The sequence below is a fragment of the Cynocephalus volans genome, chromosome 12 (assembly GCF_027409185.1).
Source record: "Cynocephalus volans isolate mCynVol1 chromosome 12, mCynVol1.pri, whole genome shotgun sequence".
NCBI classification, from domain to species: Eukaryota; Metazoa; Chordata; class Mammalia; order Dermoptera; family Cynocephalidae; genus Cynocephalus; species Cynocephalus volans.
Window position 1 is genome coordinate 9961448 of NC_084471.1, and position 25779 is coordinate 9987226.

General features: G+C 44.1%; 1 protein-coding gene and 1 long non-coding RNA gene across 4 annotated transcripts in view; both read left to right on the forward strand.

The window, feature by feature from the left end:
- The first annotated feature begins 1484 nt into the window (after positions 1-1484).
- On the forward strand, positions 1485-10907 carry LOC134361146 (uncharacterized). 3 transcript variants are annotated; one of them, XR_010021384.1, is made up of 5 exons: positions 1485-2703; positions 3207-3299; positions 5929-6018; positions 6247-6302; positions 10766-10907. It is a non-coding gene; the product is annotated as an uncharacterized LOC134361146 (long non-coding RNA). The 3 variants fall into 3 exon arrangements; XR_010021382.1 differs by lacking the exon at positions 10766-10907 and having other exon boundaries at positions 6247-6442; XR_010021383.1 differs by lacking the exon at positions 10766-10907 and having other exon boundaries at positions 1485-1894; positions 6247-6442.
- A 5403-nt stretch (positions 10908-16310) lies between these two features.
- LOC134391610 (uncharacterized) overlaps positions 16311-25779 on the forward strand; it is a 64302-nt gene continuing 54833 nt past the window's right edge. The window contains exons 1-2 of the mRNA XM_063115620.1: positions 16311-16322; positions 16375-16933. Coding sequence (XP_062971690.1) covers positions 16311-16322; positions 16375-16933 — 571 coding nt within the window. The remainder of the gene's footprint in view (positions 16323-16374; positions 16934-25779) is intronic.

Consider the following 25779-nt stretch of genomic DNA (forward strand, 5'->3'; position numbering starts at 1 on the left):
CCATCTCTCTTTGGCCATTTGCCCGCTGGTGGTCAAATTTGCCCACTGGTGGTGGCTCCCTCCCCACTTTAGTTCCGCAGCATCTGGTTCTGAGTTCACTCGACAGAACAGGGCTGGGCTGGCTTGCCCTGTGACACTGAGTAAATGTTTGCAGAAAGGACTGAGGCAGGGCAGAATGAGAACCTAGTTCCTTTTAGAACTAACTTTTTACTATGGCACAGTAAGGATCCTGGCATGATCTGGCCTTCGCCCACCTGTCAGGCCTCTTCTGCCACCTTCTCCTATTTCTGCCCTATGCCCAGGGTCATACTTGAATATCTTAGCATTGCCAGAAAGAGCTGCATGCTCCTATAATTTGTGCACAAGACGACCCCTCGTCAGCTGTTCTTCAAGATGCTGCAGAATGCCTTTCTCCTTCAGGAGCTCCCCCTGCCTGCGTTCTGCTCCCTACCCTGTCCTGCACCTAGCACGGCACATACTGCGGTAGATGCGTTGCTGCCTCCCAGGTTGCGTTACCTGGTTGGTCATCCATCCTCCAGTTGCTGTGAGTGTTGGGTCTAATGATTCACAGCTGCCCCCAGCTATCCCCTATGTGTAGCACTGATTTTGGCTGACAGGAGCCTCCTTGCCAGAAAGGTTACCACCAACGCCTCCCCATCAGCCTGCATCCAAAGCTTGAAAGGAGGGAGGATAGGCCAGTCCCTTTGCTTGCAGAGGAACTCCTCTGTGGTGCAGCCCTGCTCCACGCCCCCCCCACCCCTCCGGACGAAGCCAAGGCTACACTTGACCTGACACCTGGCTCAGCAATTTCTCCTTCACTCACCTGCTTCACTTCCTGTCCTACAAGTATCTTCCGTCCATAAACCTCAACACCCATATCCCTGCCTCCGCTAAGGCACTAGCGCATTCCACGGCTGTTTCCCAGACTAGACTCGGTCCTATTTATTTTTGTGTCCACACTTCCCGGTTGGGAGCCTGGCACAGGGAAGGTGCTCCACGTTGAATTCGGTCCAGCTTGAGTGGTTCTGCACGGTCCTCCGTTTCCTCTCCTGTCCTCTGGGATCCCCTCCTAACCATGCCTCCTCTGTTCTCCCCCTACCCACTAAGCGACAAAGAGATGAGTTTGGCAAGTCCCGAGGGATCAACATGCAGGCTGGGGTGGGGAGGGCAGGAGGCGGATCTGGCCAATCCCCCAAGGCCCCCTGTCCTGCTCCTGGAAACTTCGGTTTGAAAGACACGGAAGCGCAGAGCTGGCGCAGGGCCTGAAGGGAAGGGCCGGGGTGGCCGCAGGGCGGAGCTCACGATGGCGAGGGGCGTGGGGCGGTGGCAGCCGGGAGCGCAGCCCGGGTCTCGGCTGCCTGGGCGGGCGGCCATGTCTCTCGCCCCCACTCCCTCGGGGCGCATGCGCACGTCACAGCGGGGGGGGGGGGCCCCCGCCGGCTCACGCAGGCGCCGGGTCAGCGCAGGGTCAGCGTCGTGCGGCCGGCCCGGGGGCCGCGAGGCTGCGCAGGTTGACGGGCCGGCGAGGCGGTGAGCTCTGGTCGGGAGCGCTCGACCGGCCGCGCCCGCGCTCACCTCGCCGCGCTCCCCGAAGCCCGCCCAGGAGGCACGTCCGCCGCTCCTGCCGCCCCGCACCCGCCACGGCCCCGCAAGGCACGGGGGAGAACGGTCGTAAAGTACCGGGTGTGACCACGCTGATTGGCCCAGGGCTGGGCGTGTGACTTGTCAGAGCCAATGAGAGGCATCGAGACTCAGGCTAAACATTCTGGAACGAAGATACCCGTTCTTTTGTGCTGGACTCAAAGCCCCGGCGAGACGGGCCGGAGCAGCTGGCGCTCGCTCGCTGCGGTGGGGAACCTGAGCCTGAAGCCAACCTGCAGAACAGAGAGAAATGGTGGGAGACTGAGTCCTGCATCCAGCCATCCCCGAAGCTGGGATAATCCCTGTACAATACAGAAGTGCAGGCTTCCGTGGCTCAGCGTACTTCTTTTGCTTGTCACTCAGTTTTCTGTGACTTGCGGTTGAAAGAATCCCAGTCAATACCAGTATTTACTACCACATTTAACTAATCCTAAAGCATAGTTTTGTTTTCATTTTAACATCTCTGAGATTAGGAGTGCATCTTACAATTAATGGCAACATCCTGTAGAGCCATCGTTGTGAATTTGAGAAACAGAATATTCGGGGGTTGTCTTCAACTGAGTTAGGGGTACTGTTGGTACTGCATGTACTGCATTTAGTGCTATTTAAAATGTCTTCAGAAGATTATATTGTGAGTCAGCACTTGGATAAAAAGTGATTAGAGACAAAGGCAGGGTTACTGAGCAAAAGGGAGTGAAGTTACTGTTAGTGAAATGACTTTTCTGTGTAGGAATGACTGCCCATTTCTTACAAAACAACAAGAAGTGCTTTATACAACCTAAGATAGGAAGTTACCCACAAGTAGAAGTTGTGTTACATTTTGTTCCTGAGATAGTGGTAAAAAATGGCCTGTGTATCATACACCACACAATGCAACTGAAGGCAGAAGAGATTGTGGAATCTCAGAAGAGATGAGAGGAATTTTAAAGCGAGGGGACTATTAAGACACTGTGCGCTGTCTCAGCGCAGTCGCTGGTATATTTTCTTTGTGGTGCATCTATAACCACTGGAACACATTATCACTCCCATTTGCGAAAACGCTGTTCAAGTCTCTTGCTTAAGGTAATAGTCTGAGTCTGAACACCATGGACCTAACCATTGCATCCCACTTGCCACCCACCCTGGGTTCCTGTCACCTCTCCCCCAGGGCGACAGAGACACAAAGGATTACTCAAAGCCCATTTCTTCTGAGCAGTGAGAGGCCTGAAAATGTTTACCCCCAGGAATACTTCTTTCAAGAGAAGATATCCCGGGAATAGCCCTGAATCCGATTCTCTCTCCGTTTTTATTCTCTAGGGAAGAAAGTTTCAGAAAAGGAACATAGCTGGTTACAAAAAGAATAATAAGAAATTTGTTATGGCAACAATCATTAGGTTTAGCTGCACCAAAGACATCTGCCCTTAGAGCCAGCAATTTTGCTGTGTTACAATTCTTTTATCTACAACAGAGACTTTAGCCCGGAGAAAGTTTTCTGTCTTTCCTGAGCTTAACATTTCTATGTGCAATTCTAAAAAGTTAGACCCTGTGAAATACATTTGCTTTATTAATGTTGGTATCCTCCACAGGTTCCTACTGGTTAAGGGAAACAGAGAACTGAGGACATCCGCCCATCCCTGCCCTGCTGTCTGAGCACTCTGGCCTAGACTGGCTGAGTGGAGGTAGGATCCAGTGGTTACAAAGACCTGGCCTTCAGTGACATTTGCTCTCAAACTGTTTCAGTTCACTATCTTGGCCCTAAAGAAAGACCCTCTGCCTCCCACTAATTTTTGTCTACAGTTTGAGTAGCACCAGTAGGTTTTGCTTTGGACTGTAGCTTTTTTCCTCCATTTTAAAATGTCTTTGCATAAAATGGCATTTCAGTAGAGAGTATATAGTCATTTCTTCATACACAAGGCGACAATAACGTTCCTACTAGAGCTGTCTTTCTATTAAAGCTAGTAGAAAAACAATAGATGCTGTTTGCCAAGAGGTAGCATGGATGGTGGTTTAACATGCAGTCTTTGGAGTCAGACTGCTTGGGTCCAAAGCCTGGCTCTGCCACTTACTAGCTATATGACCCCAGGAAAGTTGCTTAAACTCTCTGTTTCATCTGTAAAAATAGATAACAGTGAATAATAGGACTTCATAGAGATGTTGTGAGGCTCACAACATATTATATGAGATAATATAATCAAAGTTCTAGGCACACCAATTTATTTAACCTTATACAGCACTGACCATGTACCATGCACTCCTGTTTTCATAGAACAATCCAGGGGATGGTTTTGAGGACTAGATATGTCAATATTTGTCAAGTAAAGAACCACCTAGGCAGTAATTCCTCACTCCCTTCTTAGCTCTTTTATGCTTTTAAAAAGATGCTTTGTATATTTTGTTCAGCTTTTTAAGTTGTCTTTAGGGAGCATGTTGGTATGATTTTTCTAGTCCACCATGACCAGAAATATATTATTAGCTGCTTTGCCCCAAATAAAATGCAAGTTCCATGAGAGATTTTTGTCTTAGCTCATTGACGAACCCCAGGTACCTACACCAGTGCTTGGCACATAATAGGTGTTCAATAAATACTTATTGAATGAGCAAAGAAAGGAACACAACAAAGTTGATTGGCCCATGGAGGGTGGGGCCTGTGACTGGTGGAGGTTAGCCCTCACTCAGCCCACAGAGAGCTAGACAGCCACAGCTACGCAGCACATTGTAGCTAGGAGACTGGACTATGGTACTACATGGTTTGGGTTTACATCACAGCTCTACCATTTACTGCCTATGTGACCTCAGCTAAATTACTTAATCCTCCTGTGCCTCACTTTCCACTAACTCACGTGAGGACTAATGAGTTAACGTGTTAGTAAAGCAAAGGGGTCAGAACAGTGGCCTGCATGTAGCATGTGCTATGCACACATTTGCCCTTAGCAGGATGAAGGATAGCAGATGTCACAGCAGCTTTGGCTCTGAGAATTTCTTATTTCCTTTCCTAACGCATACTTGGTCACAAAATGTTTTCTCTGAATCAGGGAGGGGCAAATGCAGTACCTCATTCACTCACCTATTAAGTGTTGACTATGTGCTGGACACCGTGGCAGGCACTGGGGAGACATATGCAAAGGACTGACAACAGCTGGGCCCTTGCTAGGGGCTGAGAATTCTGCTCTGCATTTTATCTTATCCCAGTTTATTCCCTGTAAAGCAGCCTACCTAGAAGATTCTGGAACTGCCCCCTTCCCATCTTCCTTATAGGAGCTGATCTCAATGCTTTTATAGGTATGGGACTGAGCTTTGGGTTCCTAATTTTTATTTTTTGCACGTCTGAAAGGCTGTTTGGGGTCAGGAATGGCGGAGCAAGGGAACTTATACTCCTAGGGAGAGAGAGACACTTTGCAAATTTTGAGGATTATAAGAGAGTATTTTTCTGCTTCCTTATGGGTTTAGACAAAACTCTTGAAGAATTAAGGTTTGATCTTGGGAGGAATGTCTGTATGTCTGTGGTTGCTCCAGAAGTTTCTTAGACAAAGTGCACCTGAAACTCACACACAGGTAAACCAAAAGCTAAGGGGAGACTTGGCTTGAAGGGTCCCTGCCTCCTCTGGCCATACTTAGGTACCCCAAGTCCCCTTTTCTCCCTGGACTATTCGGCAGGGTGCCAACTACAAATGCCCATTATCACTGCTTCAGTCAGTGAACAAATACTGAGCACCTACTATGTGCCAGCTCAAACTTGGAGAAGTGTGTTGCTGGAGGGAGAGGGCAAGAATCCGAAAGAGTGGGGTTTCCTGAAAGGTGAGTGAGGATTTGCTTCAAGGCAGTTGGAACGGGGAGTCAGATCAGGAGTGGAGGCGCACCCAGTGAGAGCCCTCTTGGGAAGATTCCATTGCTTAGGTGCTTTTTCTTGGGACTCTGGAACAAAGCCAACCAACCCAGGTCTCAGCTGGGGTCTCTCCGCGCCCGGGAGGTTGAGGTAAACATTCAGGAGACAAGGTTAGCCCCTCGCCCTGGCTCCACAAAGCAACCAATCCTCTGGTTTTTCGTGAACATGGTCATGTCACTGGAGATTCAAGGAGGGGCCACATCCCAGGACCCTCAGTCTTCCCACCCCCCACCGTGTTCCAGAGTAATCAGAAAATCTTTTCTTTCAGTCACTTAGGAGAATTCTGGCAGTCCTCAGGCCTCCTGGGGGGCTCAACTTCTCTCCCATGTGGGCTTATCAAGGGATTTGTTTTCTGAACAAATAAACAGTGCTTCCCCTGAAAGGAATTCCAGCAAGTATGATTTTCTCCATCTCATTACCATCAGGGTTAGGCCACAGCTTCAAGTTCTCTGTAATCACTCCAACCCTTCTGTGAAGTGTGGGACACATCATGTGTGTGGAAATAGAGACCCCAGGTAAGAAAGGAAGCAAGAACCTTTGGCCTGAGGCCTGTGGAAGGAGCACACTTTTATTATTACTGTTATTATTATTGTTATTATTTTATTAATATATTCATTATTACAAATCATACTTTTTTTTTTTTTCAAATTGTACTTGTTCTTTATGCCCCTTACCCAATCTCTTCCTATCCCACTCCCCTTCCCTGCTGTAATAACCATAGATTTGTTCTCTCCTCCTGACAGGTTAACTGCTCCTCTGTTGGTTTGCTGCCTAGATGATCTGTCCAGTACTGAGACAGGTGTGATCAGGTCCCCCACTATTATCGTAAATCAGATGCTTCTTCTATTACTCTGGAGTGTGCTTTGTGGAGAGAGAGGACCGCTTCTTTTTTATTTATTTATTTATTTATTTTGGTCTCTGCTGGTACCTCTCCTTGTGTTAATGCAGTTGAGTGTCCAGCGTGCCATCTGCGTGGTGGCTGTGACTACTGCTTTAGTGACTAGCTGCTTTTGCAGCAGCCATGGCAACTGCGGTGGCTTTGGTGGGCTCCTTGTGTGGAAATGGTGTTTTTGATGTGCTTTTTACCTGGTTGCAGCTGGGTTTGGCTTCACCCGGTTTCTGCCTCAGGACCCCATCAGGCCCTGGAGTGGCAGCGGCAGCGTGCCTGGTTGTGGCTGGGTTTGGGAAGCAGCACCCTTTGAGAGGATGAGGCCACAAGTCCAAGTACCAACCCACACCAAGGTGCAGGGTGCCCCTGACACAGCTGGGAGTGGTATGTGACACACAGACAGTGAAGACCTGGGAGAGACCTGAGAACTTTCACTTTCTCACTGTATGTCAGAGAAAGCTGAGCCCGCAGCAGGGCAGGGGCAGGTGTTTATTTACAATACATTTGATGAGTCCTAAATTCCAGATGACAAGATTGGAACTCAGGGACACTTAATAAATTGCCCACGTCCACTTGGTTAGCAAGGCAGAGCCAGGCTTCAAAACCAGACCTGTCTCTCCACCAAGTTGCCCTGCCCTCTTTGCTGTGAGTTTCCTATAAAGTGTGTGTTTTATTGCTGCAATTGTGAGGCATATTTTGTCGAACTGTCGGGAGCTGGGACCACTAGTGTGATATAATCATTTAGCTTGACTCTAATCGGCGTTTTTGCTGCTGCTGGTCTTTTCTGCACTCTGGCTTTCTAAGACTTGGGTGCAGTGGGGCATTGAGTATCCCTGTCCATTCAGGCAAGAAAACATAATCACTCCAGAATGAGTGGGTAGGAAGGCAGCACAAACAGGCACATAAAAAAATCACTTCAGAACACTGTTCTAGTCAGGCAGAACTTTGGTAGTGAGAGAAACAAGGGTAACCTGTTCCTCCAGCTCAGAGTACAGAGTTCCACCTAATTGCTGAGTCCTTATCATCCCCCGCTTTATGATTTGCTTCAAAATGCTGAGGACTTCAGGCATGGCTCCATCCAGGGGTCTCCATCTGCCCCTCTCTCTTCTCTACCTTCTGGTGCTGTTTGTCATCATTGGACTTTATTCTCAAATCTTCTCTTGCCATCTGACAACAAGATGACTGCTGGCATCTCTGAACCTATGTTCGTCTTTACAGCTTAGGAATTTGGAGGAGAAAAGAGGGCACCTTTCTTGAATGACTCTGGCAAAAGTCCCAGGGAGCATCTGATTGGCCTGGTTTGGTTACATCCCTATCCCAGGGAGATGGAGTACTTTGACCAGAATATGATTGTGTGGCCTTCTTCTCAAACCCACTCAAATCACTTGGACTGAGAAGGATTCTAAGAAATAGGAGCCAGTTATTCCCTGGGAGCTTTACTGGGCTGACAAAGTACATTCACCTTACTTTATGTATGCCACTTCCTGGTGACATGGAGACTTTTGACTAATTGATCTGTTTCAGTTAGACTGCTTCTAGACAAATTCAAATGAGTTAAACAGTAAGAAAATGTATTATGCCACATAACTGAAAACACAGCCTCCAGGGGTGCTACAATCAGCAGCTCAGTAATGTCATAGAAGTGCCAGGTTTTTTTCATCTCTCTCCTCTGCCTTTCTCATTGTGAGCTTCATTTTAAGTCTAGTTTTCCTCATGGCCACAAGATAGCTGCAGCAGTTCTGGATGTCACATCCAAGTAACATCCTCTTAGGAGGAGGAAGAGCTTAGGAGCAAGAAAACCTTTCTCCAAAGCTCCCCAGCAGACATATGTTCTCTCTCATTGACCAGTATTGGGTAACTTTCCACTTATAAGTCAGCAAATTGCCAGGAGGCCTGGGCTGTTACTGTGAACGGCTCAGAACAAACGTTTCAGGGTAAAATGGAAGACTGGGCGTCAGCCATGAAGGCTACCTCCTCTTCCTCCATGGAGGAAGAACCTGTAAGTTCAGAGATTTAAAAGACACATTTGAGAGAATGGATGATATTTGAGCACTAAAACTATAAAGAAACGAGAGAGATTGTGATAAAAGGGAGGCTAGTGGTTACTTTTGGGGGTGGGGGAGACATGGGAGGGCTGCTGGGGAGGCTGGCAAAGCACTATTTCTTGACCTGGAAGCTTTCGTGGTGGTTTCGAGGATGTTTGCCTTATAATAATTCATTATGCTTAACATTTGTTTTATGTGGTTTCCTGTATCTGTGTTTTATTTTATAATTAAAAAGTTATTAAAAAAGAGATGTAAGAACTGCACATCTCCTCAGGTTACCTAGTTTACTTAAAATCGTTCAGTGGCTCCCCAATGCCCACAAGATAAAGTCCAAGTTCTTAATCAAGGCTTAAAAGGCTCTGCTTGATCTGAGCCAGTCTGCCGTCATTTTGGGCCCCTATATGAAGAAGGAAGAAAATGTAGAAAACAAGGGCAGGGGCCCCATTTGTTCATTTGAATGAACAAATAAATAAATAAAGCTTTTAGAACAAAACATAGAAGAATATCTTTGTGACCTTGGACTAAGCAAAGCTTTCACAAACAAGAAACAAAAAGTGCTAATCATAAATGGAAAAAAGTATTAAAACAACTATATTAAAACTAAGAGCCCCTATTCATTGAAAGATACCATTAAGACAGTAATTAAGGGAGTAAAAAGACAGAATGTGATAATATATCCTCAATACATTTATCTGATAAAGGTCTCAAGTTCAGAATTAAAAAAAAAAAAAACTCCTACAAATCAATAAGAAAAAGAGACAACCCAACAGAAAAACGGGTAAAAGAACAGACACTTTACAAAAGAAGCTGAAAAGATTCTTAATGTCATCACTCACCGGGGAAATGCAAATTAAACTGTAATATGATACCACTCCACTACACTTGACCAAATAAAATAAAAGGGACCACAAGAACTCACTGGAGTGAATTTACGCTAGTGTAAGTTGGTATGACTACTTTAGAAAGCTGATGGGCAGTAGATACTAAAACTGAAAATATGCCTTCCCTGTGGCTCAGCAATTCCGTTTCCAGCAGGAATGCATGTATATATGTTAACCGAAGACATGCATAAGAATATTCATACCAGCACTATTATTCATACCTCACTGAAGACAACCCAAATACACATCAGCAGAGTGGGTAAATTCATTGTAGCATATTCACACAACACACTGAGAATGAACGAACTACAATCACACACAAAAATATGGCTGAAACTCACAAACAAAATTTTGAGCAAGGGCCGAGCCTGTGGCGCACTCGGGAGAGTGCAGCGCTGGGAGCGCAGCAACGCTCCCGCTGCGGGTTCGGATCCCATATAGGAATGGCCGGTGCACTCACTGGCTGAGTGCCGGTCACGAAAAAGACAAAAATTAAAAAAAAATTTTTTTGAGCAAAATAGGCCAAACTCGAAATACTTTAGACTGGTTCATTCCATTTATATAAAGAACAAAAATAGGCAAACTAATCTGTGTGGTCAGACATTAAGATGGAGCTACCTGGGGGTGGTAGTGACTGGAAGGGGGCATGAAAGGGACTTCTGGGGTCCTGGTATGTTCTCTTTCTTTATGTGGATGTTGCTTAAAAACGTATGTCCCATTTGTGAAAATTCTTCGAGCTGTACAGTTATGATACATGCACTTTTCTAGAACCAATCTTTTTTGTGTGTGTATGGCTGGAGGAGGATCTGAACCCTCGACCTTGATAATATAACACTGCGCTCTAACCAACTGAGTAACAGCCTGATAAATGCACTTTTCTAAACACATCTGAAGTATATATACTTCAATAAAAGCAGGAGTATGTTCTCTCTTCTGTGAAGCCTCTTTGGTGGAAAAGCTATAAAGTACCACTTTCATTTTCTTACAGTGAGTTTGTAAGGTGCCCCTTCGGGAGTCCTCAATCAGAGCATTCTGGATAGGGCTGGCTATCTTGGCCCTTTTGTCACTGCTCTGTGGGTTAGGATTAGGGTAGGCCAGGTGAGGACAGGTGGGGCAAGTGCAGATCAGATCCTGCCTGTTCGGTGTTTATCATTTTTATATTCAGTTCACCATGGCTTTTGGGGGCATTAATATTGATTTTTTGAACTATTGCATTGAAATATTATTTATCTTGATTACTGAGTTTTTTTGGCATCCACTTAAATTTTGTGTTGGATTCTCCTCACCCTAGACTATGACATTCTGGCCAACTTTTGTTTGAAAAAAAAAAGAATCTCTGCTAGTTTTTAATCTTTACAACATAATCTTTACATCCTGCAAGCAATGAGAATTTACAGTTCAGTTTCACCTCTTGCTCTCTACCATTGTTTCCTCTTCTCTAATCTAGGGAGTAAAAAAGGGGTTACGGCCCTTTACCACGTGGCGGCGCCAAAGAACAGCTTATAAAGCCGAATCCCTCAGTAAAGATGTTCTGCAGGAAAGACATTCCCAGCCTGGACTCCTTTTCTCTCTGGGAAACAAACACACAAATAAACATCCATTTTGTGATTCTCTGCTTCTCTGACTCTCTAAATTTCCCTCCAGTCTCCAGTAGGCCCCGAAAACTTGAGTCAAATTCAATACAAGAATATGTTTGGATTCTCTCCCGAAAGCACCCAAAGAAGACATTTATATTGACTGCATTGATCAAAAAGCCAAAATAAAATCCTATGGGGCTTTGAGATGATCAGATTTGTGTTTAAACCCTAGCTCGTGTGATGCAGGCAAGGTATCTTGGCAGGGTGACCAACTTTCTCAACTTCCCTGGGGAAAAAAATCCCGCCTCTCACCCCCTCTGTCCCTGCAAACTGGGACGGTTGGTCACTCCACTTGTCTGATCCTCCATTTTTCTCATCTTTGAAATGGAGATAATGCTAGTATGTACCATAAAGTGTTGTTGGGCGAACTGAATGAAATGCTGATGTACACAGTAGGTGCTAATTAAAAACTAGCTTAGTTTTGTTATCAAGTAATACTATAGATGATTGATTGCAGTTCAAGTATAGGCCAGGTTCCAACAAAACCATTTAAACAGGGCCCTAGCATTTTTATCACCCTGCTCAGGCGCTCAATTCATTCCAAAAATATTTGCTGAGTGCTTACTATGTCTCAAGAAATTGTTAGCAGTTGAGAAGTTACGGGTATATTTTAAAAAATGATCGCTCCTTCTCAAGGATGCTATGATCTCTAGGGGACAGAGACAGAGAGAGTATTTACAGAGCATAGAGGAAAAAATCCATGCCAGCTGTCCCCACACTTGTAGGTCCTTATTTACTCCTGGCTGGATAACAGTAGTGGTCTTCTGTTTTCTAATTTATCTTCCCCAACACCTTTTCATTCTCCTTCCAATCTAGTAGACAAATTACCAGGTAAATCTTAAGACACAGTTTTGGATCTCATTTTCAAAAGCACAATGCCTTCCTCAGGTTGGTATTCTTTACTTTTTACAGCAGGGCCTCAACCAAACTTTCGAGCCTTATCTTTCAAACAAACCAGATAACTGCTTGCTCAAACATGTTCTATGTTTTCCTTCCTCCATGCTACTACACAGAGTGTTCCCTAAGTTGGAATGCCCCACCTCATTCCCGCTTGTCAAACATAAATTTTGTCCTGTGGCCTTACTGGGTTTCCCACCAGACATGAGCTTTCCCTTCTCTCATCTCATTTCTACTGTTTTTCTCCATATTAGCATCATTTACGGACCCAGTTCTTGATCATGGGCAAGAGTTGTCTATTTCACATTTTTAATTTCCTCTAGTTCCTTGTGTGTAGCCAACAAATGTTTATTGAATTGCATCTGGAGTTCTAATTTCAGTGTCTGTAGCCTGGGTTTGCTAGTTTTTAGCTGTGTGATGCTGGGCAAGCTACTTATTTCACCTATGCCTCAGTTTCCTCATCTGGAGAATGAAGATTATAGCAGCACCTACCTCAGGGTTACCACAAGGATGAACCAAGATGATGCACTTAGCTTTGTGCTTGACACAGATTGTCAGAGAAAGAAAAGCTCCACAGAGGTTGGAGGAATAGCGGAGGGCTTCCTGGAGAAAGTGGGATGTGAACTGGGATTTGAATAGATGTAGAAAAGAGAGAACATTCTAGGCAAAAGGGCTAACCTGAACAAAGACTTAAGAAGGAACCTCCTGTTCACATGGAGAGGCCATGTGAAGACCCATGTGAAGATAAAGCAGAGACTGAAGCCCCATGCCAAGGAACTGCTTGAGCCACCAGAAGCTGGAAGAGAGCTTGGCCCTGCTGGCACCTTGAGTTCAGATTTCTGGCCTCCAGAACTATGAGAAAACTAATTTCTGTTGTGTTAAGCCAAAAAGAAGAAGGAGGAGGAGGAGGAGAAGAAGAAGAAACAGGAAAGAACAGGATGTGCTAAGGACAGGGCTGGTCAAGTCCTGGGAAATTCCTCTGGAGAGATTCCCCAGGAAGAGAGACAGAGAGGAAAAGGGGTGGGGGGTGGGGATACGTTTTCAGGCGTATGGATCAGCAGGTAAGAAAGAGGGGAAATAAATCTCTAGTGGTTTACTGAAGGTTTCTGTTATTGGGCTTACTCCTTTTAGCAAATGCAACAAAATTAGAAGTGGTGGCCAGTTGGATTGGGGACAGAATGGAGTCCGCACGTGTTTTCAGCAAGTTGCAGCAAAGGATGGAAATGAACAAAATGACAACCGGCTGCTACTTATTAGCAGGGTTAGGCTTAAAGTCCTACTTTTCTGTTAAAGAATCAATGACAGAAGTATAAGAAAGAGTGAACTTGGCTTAGTATCAGTTTGTGGGGAAAAGATCTAGAGGGAAGGGTGTGCGAAGGATTGGATATAAAGTTAGTTTGAGTCAAAGGGGTCAGTGCAGCCACTAAATTTGCTAAAGCAAATATAAATTGCATAGCTTAAAAACAGATGTAGGGAGTCAGATCAAAGGAGGCCATGGTCTCACTGTACTCTGTGGCAGTCAGGTGTCACCTGAGTATTTTATGTAGTTATGATTTGGTTGCAAGCAACAGAAACCCAACTCAGGAAGGAATGTATTGGCCCACTGTGGTAAACTCAAATGGTGCCCTGCCTGATATCCTTAACAGGCCAGGGCGCCCATCCCTCAGCTGCTGTGGCCATTGGCTGCTGAGCGTTCCTAGCTGCCTGAAATTCTAGAGAATTGCCCTTAGTTGAAGGGAGCAACTTTGGAGACCTTAACTTCCTCAGGACTCACAGACACTGACTGACAGATACTGGGGTACCAAAAGTTGCACATGCCTCAAGATCAAGCCCAGCATTGCTTGGCTCTTTTCCTTTTTCTGTCTTGCTCAACTTCTTCCCTCTGTGGTTTTTCCTCCCTCAGTAAATCCTGTTCATTGGATCTCTCTTACAGGCTCTGTTTTGAAGGACCCTAACCCAAGATACTTATGAATCAAATAGCCAGAAAAAAACTGGATCCACCTATAGAGGCCTTTGTCTGTATCTCAGCTCTGATTGTTTTTTGTGTTGGATTTATTCTCCTTGTGGTCCTCCCTCTTAACTCCAGGTGTATATCCAAGTAGTCCAGCAGCCCTCATGCAAAGAGAACAACTCCATCCCAGTAGTTCTAACAAAGGTCCCAGGACTCATTCTGATTGGACTGCCTTGGGTCACATGACTTTCCCTAAATCAATCACTACAACTGGTGGTGGGTGGGGGGAATGCTTTCATTGGTCAGGACTGGGCCATGTGCTCACCCCTGGAAAGGTGAGTAGTGAAATCACTCCCATGGCAGCCATATGGACTGAGAGTGGGGTGCAGTGGTTCCCCAGAGGAAATTAGTGTTCCCTTCCCAGAAAAAAGAGAATGTTTGTTGGAAGGACAAAAATAACATGTTGCCAATAGATTTCTGATAAACTGAAGGGTGTCCACATGAAGTCATTAGGACAATGAGGCCTATGGAAACCACCATTTGAGAAATAATGGCAAGAAAAAGGGACTTTACCGCTTGTTTTGGGGGGTGGGTGGAGGGTGTGGGAAAAGGGGTGAAGTGGAAATAGACATGTTCTGTGAAGATTTAGAGGATAACATTAAGATCTAGGGTCAGAGATTAGAGGCAGGTAGATCATCCATAAGAAATATATATAAACATTTTATATGTATAACATATATATATATATATATATATACACAAAATTTAAGTTGTCCAAAAGAAGAATAGGCCTATTTGTGAAGTGGTGAACTTGCAACTTCTGGGCAGCTTGTCTGTAGTCTCTGTTGCAAATGGGCATATCACTCTTTCCATGACTAATAAAATACGCTTATGCTTCCTTCTTACCTTGGGTTTTTCAGGAGAGCTGAGTCTGGGTGGACACCATCTTGAATGCCCCACCTAGGTCTGGTCTTGGGGAAACCTGCCCCACCCCAACAATTCCAGTGGGCAGTACTTTCTCTGCTGAGGCATGCCTACTTCTGCATCCTCTGTTAGTCATGACGTTTGGGATACACAGCCCGGTGTTGCAGTCACCACGGTAGGTACCTTAGCTTCCCTCAGTGTGGCGTAAGCACCCTCAGGGCAGTGACTGTAACTCATCTGTCTTACTCCCTCAGCGTCTTACTCAAAAAATATTTATTGAGGGCTGGCCTGTGGCTCACTTGGGAGAGTGTGATGCTGACAACACCAAGTCAAGGGTTAAGATCCCCTTAGCAGTCATCTTTGAAAAAAAAAATTATTGAATAAATAATACTATCAGGGCTTTTGGGGAAAGATTTTTTTTGCCTTGGAGGAAGGTGTATGACTAAGGGGCCACAAGGATGCCGTCTAACTCTAAGATTCTGTGACTAGCACATGGTACTGAACTTGAAGCTGACTTATAGATGAATAATTGGGAATACCCAGGGCTACTTTTTCTTTTGCAGCTGTTGGATAGAGTGGCACCCTCTCCTGCCCTCTCTCTGAGACTTATACCAATGGGCAGCTGTTGAGGGAGAACAGGGGGTCACAATAAGAACTAACTCTGCAATGAAAAGTGAGTTGCGCCTCTTCATCTTTGTACCTTCACGTTGATCCTCCCCAAATCTAGAAGAATGCCCCTGCTCCCTTTTTCCTCTAGCTACCCCATCCTCCCAGGCCGGAGTCCTCCTGGTGACCTGATCCCCAGGAAGCCTTCAGGGAAGCGCTTCACCCTCTTTCCCACCCCACCAAGATGGAGTTATTTCTCCTTCTCTAGTCTCCCTCCCATCGCTGGTGGGTGAAGGTGAGGTAGAAGGGGGTGCGAAGGGCCTGCCACCAGCACGGTTCTTACCACAGTGGGTCTTGCTTGTTGCCTCCCTTTAGCCTATATTCTGTCCTTTCGTTGGAGTCATGGATTAGGTACGGCTGAGTGAGGGGCCTCTGCGTGTACACACACCCACACCCACCCACACCCACACCCACTCACACACACACACCCCTTCGCTACATGAATGGATGCCGGAGAGAGCAGGAATCAGCATTTGACAACTTTGGAATTGCAGGAGTCGTTGGGAGTCATCTAGTGGAGTCTTCCCTTTTACGGGTGCTCTTTCTGGAGTCCCCCGAAACAAGCTTCTGGGTTCCTTCTCCAAGCCCAAAGCACTTCGGCTGTTGGTGATCTCAACATAATCTAGGCAGGTAGGGAGGGGAACGTCGGGGTCAGTATCCTCCCTTTTACCGTTGGGGAAACTGACTCAGAGAAACGAGGCGACGGGCCTCGGTGGAGCGGGAACTGTGACGGACATTCAGGGATCCGGGCCAGAGCGGAATTTACCGTCTTCTTTGGGAAGCGTGAAACTGAAATAAACGATAGGAGTCCCAGGGGGAGACCCTGTAGCCCCCGAGAAGGATCTGGATGGGGTCCGGAGGACTAATGCAGTAATTGCTCGCAGCTAGCTGACCGTTGACCCCCTGGCAACTTGGCGATGTCGAGCCGGGTACGCCACCCTTTCTTTCACAGGGTGACCAACGGGCTGAGGCCTCTTTAAGGTCCCGGCGCCCAGCCCCCGGCTCGCGGCCGCCTTCCACCTCCTCCTCCCACCTCCTCGCCCCGGCTCCGCCAGTTCGAGACTTCCCTGGGCGGTGAGGTCATCTCCCCGCCGCCCATTGGCTGCGCCGTGCCGTCAGTCACAGGAGGTCGCGCCGCCGTCCTCGCCCCTCTCATTCCCCTTCCTTCTGCGTCCGCCCCGTAGTCCGCCAATCCCCGTCTCGTCAAGGCCTCTAATTGGCCGGCGCCGCTGTCACTCCTCCAGCGGGCGGTATGGGAGGTGGGAGGCGGGAGGCGGGCGGCGGGCATGGTGGGAGGGTCCGCTGCTTCCCCGGCTGAGAGGAGGCGCCGGCGGCCGTGTCTGTAGTGGCCGCGGCGGCGAGAGCGACCGTCCCATCCTCCCCACCCCCTCGGCTGCGCTCGCCACACGCCCTCCGCTCTCGCCGACTTCTCCCCAGCTCCGCGCGCCCCGGCTGGACGTTGACCCTCGGGAGCGGACGCGAGCGGCTAGAGCCGGAGCGGGGCAAGCCGCGGAGCCCGGGCCGGGAGGAGATCGAGGCGGTGAGTGAGAGTCCGGGCAGGGGACCCCTCCCCCACCGCGGCCCCGCCCCGCCCGGAGCATCCTTTCTCTTCGCGACCCCGCAGCGCGCGCACTGTCGGGGGGTCGGGCGGGGCGGGCCTCGCGCCTCCCGCCCCCTTCCCGTCGCGTCCCTCCCCTGGGGGCCCGAGTCGCTGAGCCGCGGTCACCGAGCCGGGGCACTCGGGCGTGTCAGTGCACCTGTGCACCGCCTGGCCTAGCTGCGCTGCGCCGGGTGGGGAGACTCGGAGGTTCCCGCCCTCGCTGCGCCCCGGGTGTGTTTTGACTGCAGAGACTGGGTGTCGGGCGCTTTTTCTGGGATCTTGTGCAAACCGTCAGGATCCACATGCAGTTCTCTGGATTCCCAGGCAAGGAGGCTCACCTGGACTTGTTGATGCCTGTGTAGCAACCTGAACTTTACCCTCTAAGAAAGTGACTGTCAAGACACTTTGATTACATCCTTCCCACCCCCTGGCCGGAATTGTAAGAAGGCACTGATGCTCTGTAGTGGCTAGGGCTGGAGCTTTCGAGTCAGATTCCCAAACCTGACACTTGGTAGCTGTGTAATCTTGGGCCTCAGTTTCTTCATATGAAAAATGGGAATAATACTGGTAGTACCTATCCCATAGAGTTATTTTAAGTATGAAATGTAATAATTCACATAAGATGTTTGACAGTGCTTGGCACGTAATATGGGACCAAGAAATGTTTGTTAGGATGTTGAGAACGACTGGTAGACCAGTTTGTATTTAAGCACTAGCTCAGCTTGGCTTTGTTAAGATTTCTCTGTTTTCTCCCTGTTACGTAGCGTAACTAAAGAGCATTTTGGTGGATAGTTAACTGCTGCCAGCCTATACTTGGCATGAAGTGTATGTATACAGGAATGTGAAATAATATCACTTAAATGTTTTAATGTAATTACACCTGTGCTTCATGAGTTTTTACATAGTTTTAAACCCATAAGATGTCTGGAATGTCCCCAAGTTGCCAGTTTTTGAGATCTTTTCAGGATCTTTTCTACATGAAGTCAAGGACTGTAACATAAGCTTTATTTTCAATAAGAAGTTAAACTTACATGCTTTGATCTACAAGACCCTCAAAACTCCAAATTTCATTTATGCAGTTTTGCTGTTGAAAAGCAGCCACCTCCCAGGGGTGAGGTGGTACAGCCAGCTGGCCCAAAGCCCCATGACTGCAGGGTGGGGAAATCTTTGGCTGAAAGTTATTAAACTATTTTTTTTTTCCCTTTGGCAGCTGGCCGATACAGAGATCGAACCCTGTACCTTGGTGTTATCAGCACCATGCTGTAACCAATTGAGCAAACCGGCCAGCCCCTTTGAATTTTTCATAGCAAATCAAAGGGCTTTATGATACTCAGTTTCTTAATGAAATGATTTAGGAAGAAGCAAACCACTACTGGTTTCTTAAAAAACATATGCAAAGAAAAAGTGTCTATAGTTTCACTCTAGCATTTGCTTCGGTTCTTTGCCAGTAACTGTTAAGAAGAGCCCCTGTTTAAAAAGGCTTCCAAAAGTCACATCCACTAGGATAAGTTTTTTTTATCTAAAATCAAATCATGAGGAATGGAAGAGTAATGTATTCCATCATCCAGAAGTATTTATTGCAGACTTTCCATGTCCTTAGTACTTTGCCAAGTGCTATGAGGGAGGGATTCAAAAAAAGTAGAAAACAGGATGTTAGCCCATAAAAGACAAAATCATAAAGTTTGGGTCATCCGGTAGTAATTATGGATCCTACTTAAGTAATGACTTCATTTATTCATTCAGCAAGCTTTTGTTTCATGCCTGTAATGTGCCAGGTGTTTTTCTAAGAGCTGGGATTATCTAGATAAGTGAGGTATGGTTCCTGCTCATGAGGAGCTCAGTCTAGTGAGAAAGGCAGAAAGTGACAGGTGATTGTAACACACTGAAATAAACTCTAAGTACAAACCCATAATTGTACGGGAGAGTCGAGGGAGCTTTTCCTTTGGACGTATGGGAAGGCATCAAAGAGATGATGGTGTTTGAGGTGAATCTTAACTCAGATGAAGGAGAAGAGTACCATTCCAAACAGAAGTAACTGTGTTTAGAAAGGTTTCCTGACAAATCTTCTGACATAGCAGTTATAAGCCCCAGGAAAGATGAAGAAAACTAGTATTCCTTGAGGCTCACTATATAACAGGCATCAAGTTAGGCTTTTTTTTATTACTTACTCCTCACAAAAACCCTATGAGGTCAATTTTACTTCTACTTTAGGATAGGGAAACTGAGGCTCAGGGTAGTTAAATAACTCATCTAGGGTTACACAGTGACAGAGCCAGGACTCGAATCTGACTTAAAAGTGTAGTATGCTCTTTTCCTTTTAACACTGCTTTGTAGATGTAAATATAAAGGAGGTTAAAAAATTCTACCCATGTTGTAATATCATTTTACTACATCTATGACAAATTACTTTCTGTGAAATATGTTTCATATTTGATTTAGAGTCGTTAAGACTTCATAATAAATAAAGATTATCTTTATCAAATGGTATTTATTTTATACTTATAAATGTGGTGGTATTTCCTAAAAAGTGTGGCCTGTGGGAGCATTCAGTAAAAATGGAGGACATTGATTCATATAGATACTGTGTGGGGCACTTTACAAAGTTTGTTACAGACTTCTTGAGACTGAAGCTTAAATATTTATTTAAATGTCCAAAGGAAAGGATTGTAGACATATGACCAATTAATTTACAAAGAGAAAATTAGAATTTTGAAGTAAATTAACAAAGATTATTGTATTACATTTAGGGAAAACACTATGGCAAGAGTGTGTATTAGAATGTAAGCTCCCTAACGGCAAGGACATTTATTTCTTTTGTTTCCCTCTTTAAGAGGAGTTTTTGGAATATAGTAGGTGCTCAGTAAATATTTGTTGAATATAAGATGAATATGAACACATGCATATTTACTCTATGTGTGTGTACACCTTCATATAAATGCTAGGGTTGATAGTTGGAATTGAGCAACATAAGGAACGTTTTCATCTCCTCCTGCTGGGAAAAAATTTTGGTTTGGTTATAGTTCAGAAGGTCCTTGAAGGAGAAAAGGGAAGACATCGATGGATTGTAGATGAAGTGGTATAGGCATGGGGAGTAGTGTATAAATGGATACATTTTGGAGGAAAAGGAGCATTGAACAAAGGGAATGGACCACTGACATAGTTCAGCAAATATGGGTACTGTTTATGTCTAAGGTCTTAGTGGAGTTTTGAGAATCAAGGAAATAGTCTCTGCTCTCAAGGAGTTTACAGTTTTGGAGAGTGGGTATGTTGTCTGTTGCTGTTAGTTATCTATTACCTCAAGAGTCAGTGTTTAAGACATTTATTATCTCTCATGGTTTCTGTGAGTTAGGAATTTGGGAGCAGCTTGGCTGAGTAGTTCAGGCTCAGGAATCTCAAGAAATTGCAGTAATATATCACCTGGGGTTGCAGTCATCTGAGGGCTTGATTGAGGCTGGCGGATCCTCTTCCAAAATGGCTACTCCCATGGCTGGCAGGTTGGTGCAGGCTGGTTGTGGGAGGCCTCAGTTCCTCTCCATGTGGGCCCCTCCACAGAGCTACTTGAATGTCCTCTGGCATGGCAGCTAGCTTCTGCCAGAATAAGTACGTAATCCAAGAGACCAAGCTGCATTTCCTTTTATGGCCTAGTTTCAGAAGTCACATACTATCATTTCTCCAGTATTTTACTGGCCACTATTGTGGGAAGGGACTACACAAAGATGTGAATGCCAGGAGGTGAGGATCATTGGGGGCCATCTTGGAGGCTGGCCACCACAGTGTGTAAAGTAGAAACTAAGTGTTGGAAAAAGGTATTAAGTGTTGGAAAAAGGTATTAAGTGCTGTGGAGGGGAGAGGTAGGGGTTGGGAGGAGGGAAAGATTACTTTTGGGAGGATGAGGGAACTGGGAAAGGTTTAATTGTTTTAATGCACATTTGTAAGTATTTATTGTGAACTTACTACGTGCCCTCCACATGATAGGCTGATATGTAGAAGTGGTCACTATTAGGGCTACATGAAAGGTTCTAAGTAATCCAGGCTGGCATTGACACTAAGGACTACGTGTAAGGTGAGGGTGGAGTCATTTTTCTGATATTGAAGAAAATAGTAACTTAGAGTGGTAGATAAGTAGTCACAGAGTATAAATCGTTAACAGCAAAAATACTAGATTCAGACTGCCTTAGTTGGAATCCTGGCTCCACTTGTTAGCTGTGTGTGTGACTTTATCTTCTCTGTGACAAAATAACTGTAAAATGGGGATAATAATAGTGCCTGCTTTATATTGCTGCTGTGAGGATTAAGTAAATTAAAAATATCCTTGGAACAGTTGTACATGCACATCGTCATCATGATTATCATGATCATTGTTACTGGTTTTTGGCAGTAGCATAGCATTAACTCTGGGTGAATAGGGTTGGAGTGAGGGAGATGAATGAATGCAGAATGATATGAGTATTCAGAAAGAGGTATTTAAATGTCAGCTATTGCTGTTTCAGCATCAGTTTTTCCAGTTCTAGTATGTACATCTAGATGATTTTAATTTCACAAAGTAGAGTGAACCAATCAATGGCTTCATTTAGCTGAACTCCACAGTATAAACAAGACCCAGAAAGTGCACAGTTGCCTGTTAAGAGTATCTCTTATTTCTTGTCCCTCTTTGGATTACTGGACCCTCTATCTGCTGAATGGGTTTAGCCAGAAGCAGTTCTGTACTTAGAGGTGCATATGCTTCAAAAAAGCTTAGAGGTGGAACTAGGACCCATGGTAAAAACACCTAGAATGAGAACCTGTATGCTAAGTCTGAGGGACAAGGTTAATCTGGAGGGAATTTAAAAGGTACAGAAAACGAAATTAAGAGAAGTGTCTAAATCTGGAGTATAGAAGTTTAGGAATTGAAAGGACAGATTGTATGAAACCCCATCAGTTTGGACAAACTCTTCAGAGGCATTAATCATCTTCCTGGTAAAGTAGGTTCGTTACCTCAGGAGGAAAGGAAGTGGCGGTGGAAATAGAAATGGATTAAGCTTTCTACAACTTTGAAGCCTCAAATCTCTGATTTTGTATAAAAGAAAAACGTGGATTCCACTTACTTAAAAACTGCAGAGATTCTTAAAAATATTAACTGTACAAGGATACTTTAGAAAGTTCATGGAAAGGGCCGGCCCCGTGGCTCACTCGGGAGAGTGCAGCGCTGGTAGCGCTGAGGCCGCGAGTTCGAATCCTGTATAGGGATAGCCGGTGCGCTCACTGGCGGAGCGTGGTGCAGACCACACCGAGCCAGGGGTTACGATCCCCTTACTGGTCAGGGAAAAAAATTTTTTTCATGGAAAAATAGAATTTAAAGATAATATGAATCTTTCCATGAACTTTTTGAAGACTCCTCGTATATCATATCTGTGAAGAGAGGAGATAATTGAACTAAATGTCATTGCAGATATTAAAGCAGAAGTTGAGTGATCGGCTAGTGTGCCTTGGGTGGAAGTAATTGCTTAAGTTGCCTTCAGTCCTGTGGCTCAGTGACTCAAATCCAACTCTCTCGTTGTTTAGTTGGACAGAGGCACTGAGAAGTTAAACATGGTTTGAGGTTCCACAACAGTCCAGTGGCTGAGCCTAAGCCAGTTACTCACCTGGTGTTTAAGTCTGGCTCGTATAATAGTAATAGAAGATCTTTAGAATTCTTGGGAAAATGAGCATTATGGAAATTTCTTTTACTTTTCTTCACATATCATATTTTTACTTTTGTGGTATGTCTGGTTCATTTACTTTCCACTCACTCTTATTAATATGCATTTATAAAACACTCCCTGTGTAAATGAGAGTTGGTAATGAGTGATTTGGATAGTTCATTCTGAAATCCAGACTATATCTATTTGTTACTGAATTTGAAGACAGGTGGGCTATTTACAGGTTTTTGTCCTCTAAAATTCTGAGTGGAAATTATTGGTGACTTTGGTTTTTTGGAAAATCTTTGTTCTGGTATCAAAATTTAAAGTATAAAGGGTATAATTTGAAAAAAATTCTAAACTCCCTAGTATGAGAGAGTAAAATAATCAGACCAGTGAGGTAATATGTCAAGTTCTGCACTATGGGTACTGACATTTACAAGCTGTGTAACCATAGTCTCACTATTTCACATTCTTGTGATTCAGTTTCTTCATCTGTAAAATGGAGTTAATTCTTAACAACATGAAGCTGTTATAAGGATTATGGAGAAATTTAAAGGGAAGGAACAATGTCATCTGGTTAATGGTAGTTATTGTGCTGCCTCATTAGTCCTAACACCAAGTCTGTCAAATTAGTGGTAGAACCATTTTGCAGATGACAAAGGAGAAACTTGCAGAAAGGAACTAATTATAATTAGGAAGATCACAGCAAGGTTTGAATCGAGACCTCTCTATGAATTAAGCGATTCTGTCTTCCTACAGAATAAAATATGTGAAGTGCCTAACTTTGCATTTAATAAGATGTTCCTGTTCAATGTCTTTTACATAGTGAAAATGTTAATTATACTGAGAAGTCTTTGTGGTAGTAATCGAAGTATTACAGATCTCAGAATATTCTTTGTAATAATTCTTTATATGTATCTTGTTGCCATTCCTAAAATGGAAAACTATAATAATAGTGACTTCACATCTTAAATTGCTCAGTAAATACTTACCAAATAAGGGCATACCATAGTGTCCAAATTTTTAGAATTTTTGTCAGTGTTTCAGTATCTTTTTAATTGTTAATGGTGTAATTGATGCCAGGGTCTCTTAATCGTGGTTAGTTTGTACATATTTTCACTACCACAGAATTTCCAGGAACTTGGAAAGTTGTCCTCTCCTTATGCTTCAGGATATACCATCATGTTGTATTTTGGTGTTAGAGTGGTGTTATGGTTGAAACTTGCTTTATTGCTGATTTTGTATTTAGTTATATGATGGATATATTTAAAGTACGAGTTGTCTTTTTGAGTTTGCCATATATATTGTCTTTTTTTTTTTTTTTCTTTAAGATGTAGAGATGGGAAAATAGAATTTAGACATTAAAAGTAAGGGTCATTTTCTTTCTTGGTATATGTGATAATCACTTTTTTTTTTTTTTTTTTTTTTTGGTGGTTGGCCAGTATGGGGATGTGAACCCTTGACTGCACCCTAACCAACTGAGTAACCAGCCAGCCTGATAATCACTTGTAATGAGAAGAAATCACTTGAACTAAAATTTCTGTTTAGGAGCCTTTCACTCTTTAAATCCAACACTTCAGGTATATGCCCTAAGGTCATGAAGGCATTGAAGGCAGAGCTGTTGTGGTTTTTTATTCTATTTTATACATTCAGTGAACCATTTTACATTATCTTATATTTCTGTTTAGATTTTTTTGAGGGGGGAGAGGAGGTCCTGGAATGAGAACAGGGAACCAAGAACATAATGATATCATGCAGTAATGACTCGAAATGAAATAAATTTAAAGATTTCCTTTATCCAGTAGAAGTTCATAGGATGGTATGGCTCATTTGTATATCTGTTATAAGTCTTTGTATACCCTGAATCAGGTGATTATTTATTTAATCATTTTCCCACATCAGACACTCTGTGGCATGATTGGCCTTTTTTATTTCTTTCTTTTTGACCTTTACCTGAAAGCTAATTCTGAAGGTGAACATGGCAGAATTGGTGGTATGTATGAAAACTGGGCATGACTTGTACAATTTAGACAAGCTCTTTATGACATTTTATTTTCAACATGTCTAATAACCTGTTGGGTGCCTAAATAAAACTGAGTTAATTATAGTGTAACCTTTTGTTCTATTTGGAGAGTGTTAAGGGATTTTTGAATACCCTCCAAAATTCACCTTCATCAGATGAGCTTAGAAAGCTTACAAAGCTCTTTCTAGAGCAGGGCTTCTCAAAACTTTACCCACATAACCCTCTACCTTTTCTAGGCACTTTGTTTTGTTTTTAGAAAGCACAGTAGGTTTCCTTACATTTTGGAGATGGTAATGGGTTTTAGAGTTGAATGCACTTCTTTTCAATCCTGGCTGTACCATTCACTGGCTCCGTGATCTTAGATAAGGGAATTAATCTTTTTGAATTTTAATTTCCTCATAGGATAGTAGTGAGATGTAAATTAAGTTGCGTGTGAAGCATTTAGCACATAATAGACATTCAGTATGTGTTAATTTTCATAGCTCCCAGAAATTTTCTTTTGTAGCACTAGTCATGATTACAATTAAATAATTGTGTTATTATTTATTTTATGTTTTTCTTCAGGGATCATGTCCGTCTTTTCACTGCTATATTCCCAGCATCCAGCATAGTACCTGGCATGACGTATAGAAGGTGCTTAATAAATACTTGTTGAATGAATGAAACCTGATCCTGTCTTCCCTTTGCTTAAAGGGCAGTGTTCTGAATATATTTTCTTCAGTCCACTTGAGAATTAATCAACTTGTTACTTGAACTTGGTCTATTAAAGATTGGAGCAAAGGGGAGGGCAGTGAACAAATGAATAACATAACCAGAGGAGAGCAAAACAGTATTCAAAGTAAATTATAAGAACATAGTAACCTGGACGTTTTAACCCTCTCTAATTTAGTATCCAGCCTCAGATTCTTCTATAACAGTTTTTACTGTGATTACTACTGACTTGCCTGTTTCCAAGCGAGTGAGTTTTCCCTAGCTTAGTAAAATGGTAACTCTTCTAGTTACTCAGGCAAGAACCTTGGAGTCATCTTCTCTTTCTTTCCCACTTCATAGAATCCAGTACATTAACAAATCCTGTTAGCTCTGTCTTCAAGGTATATCAATAA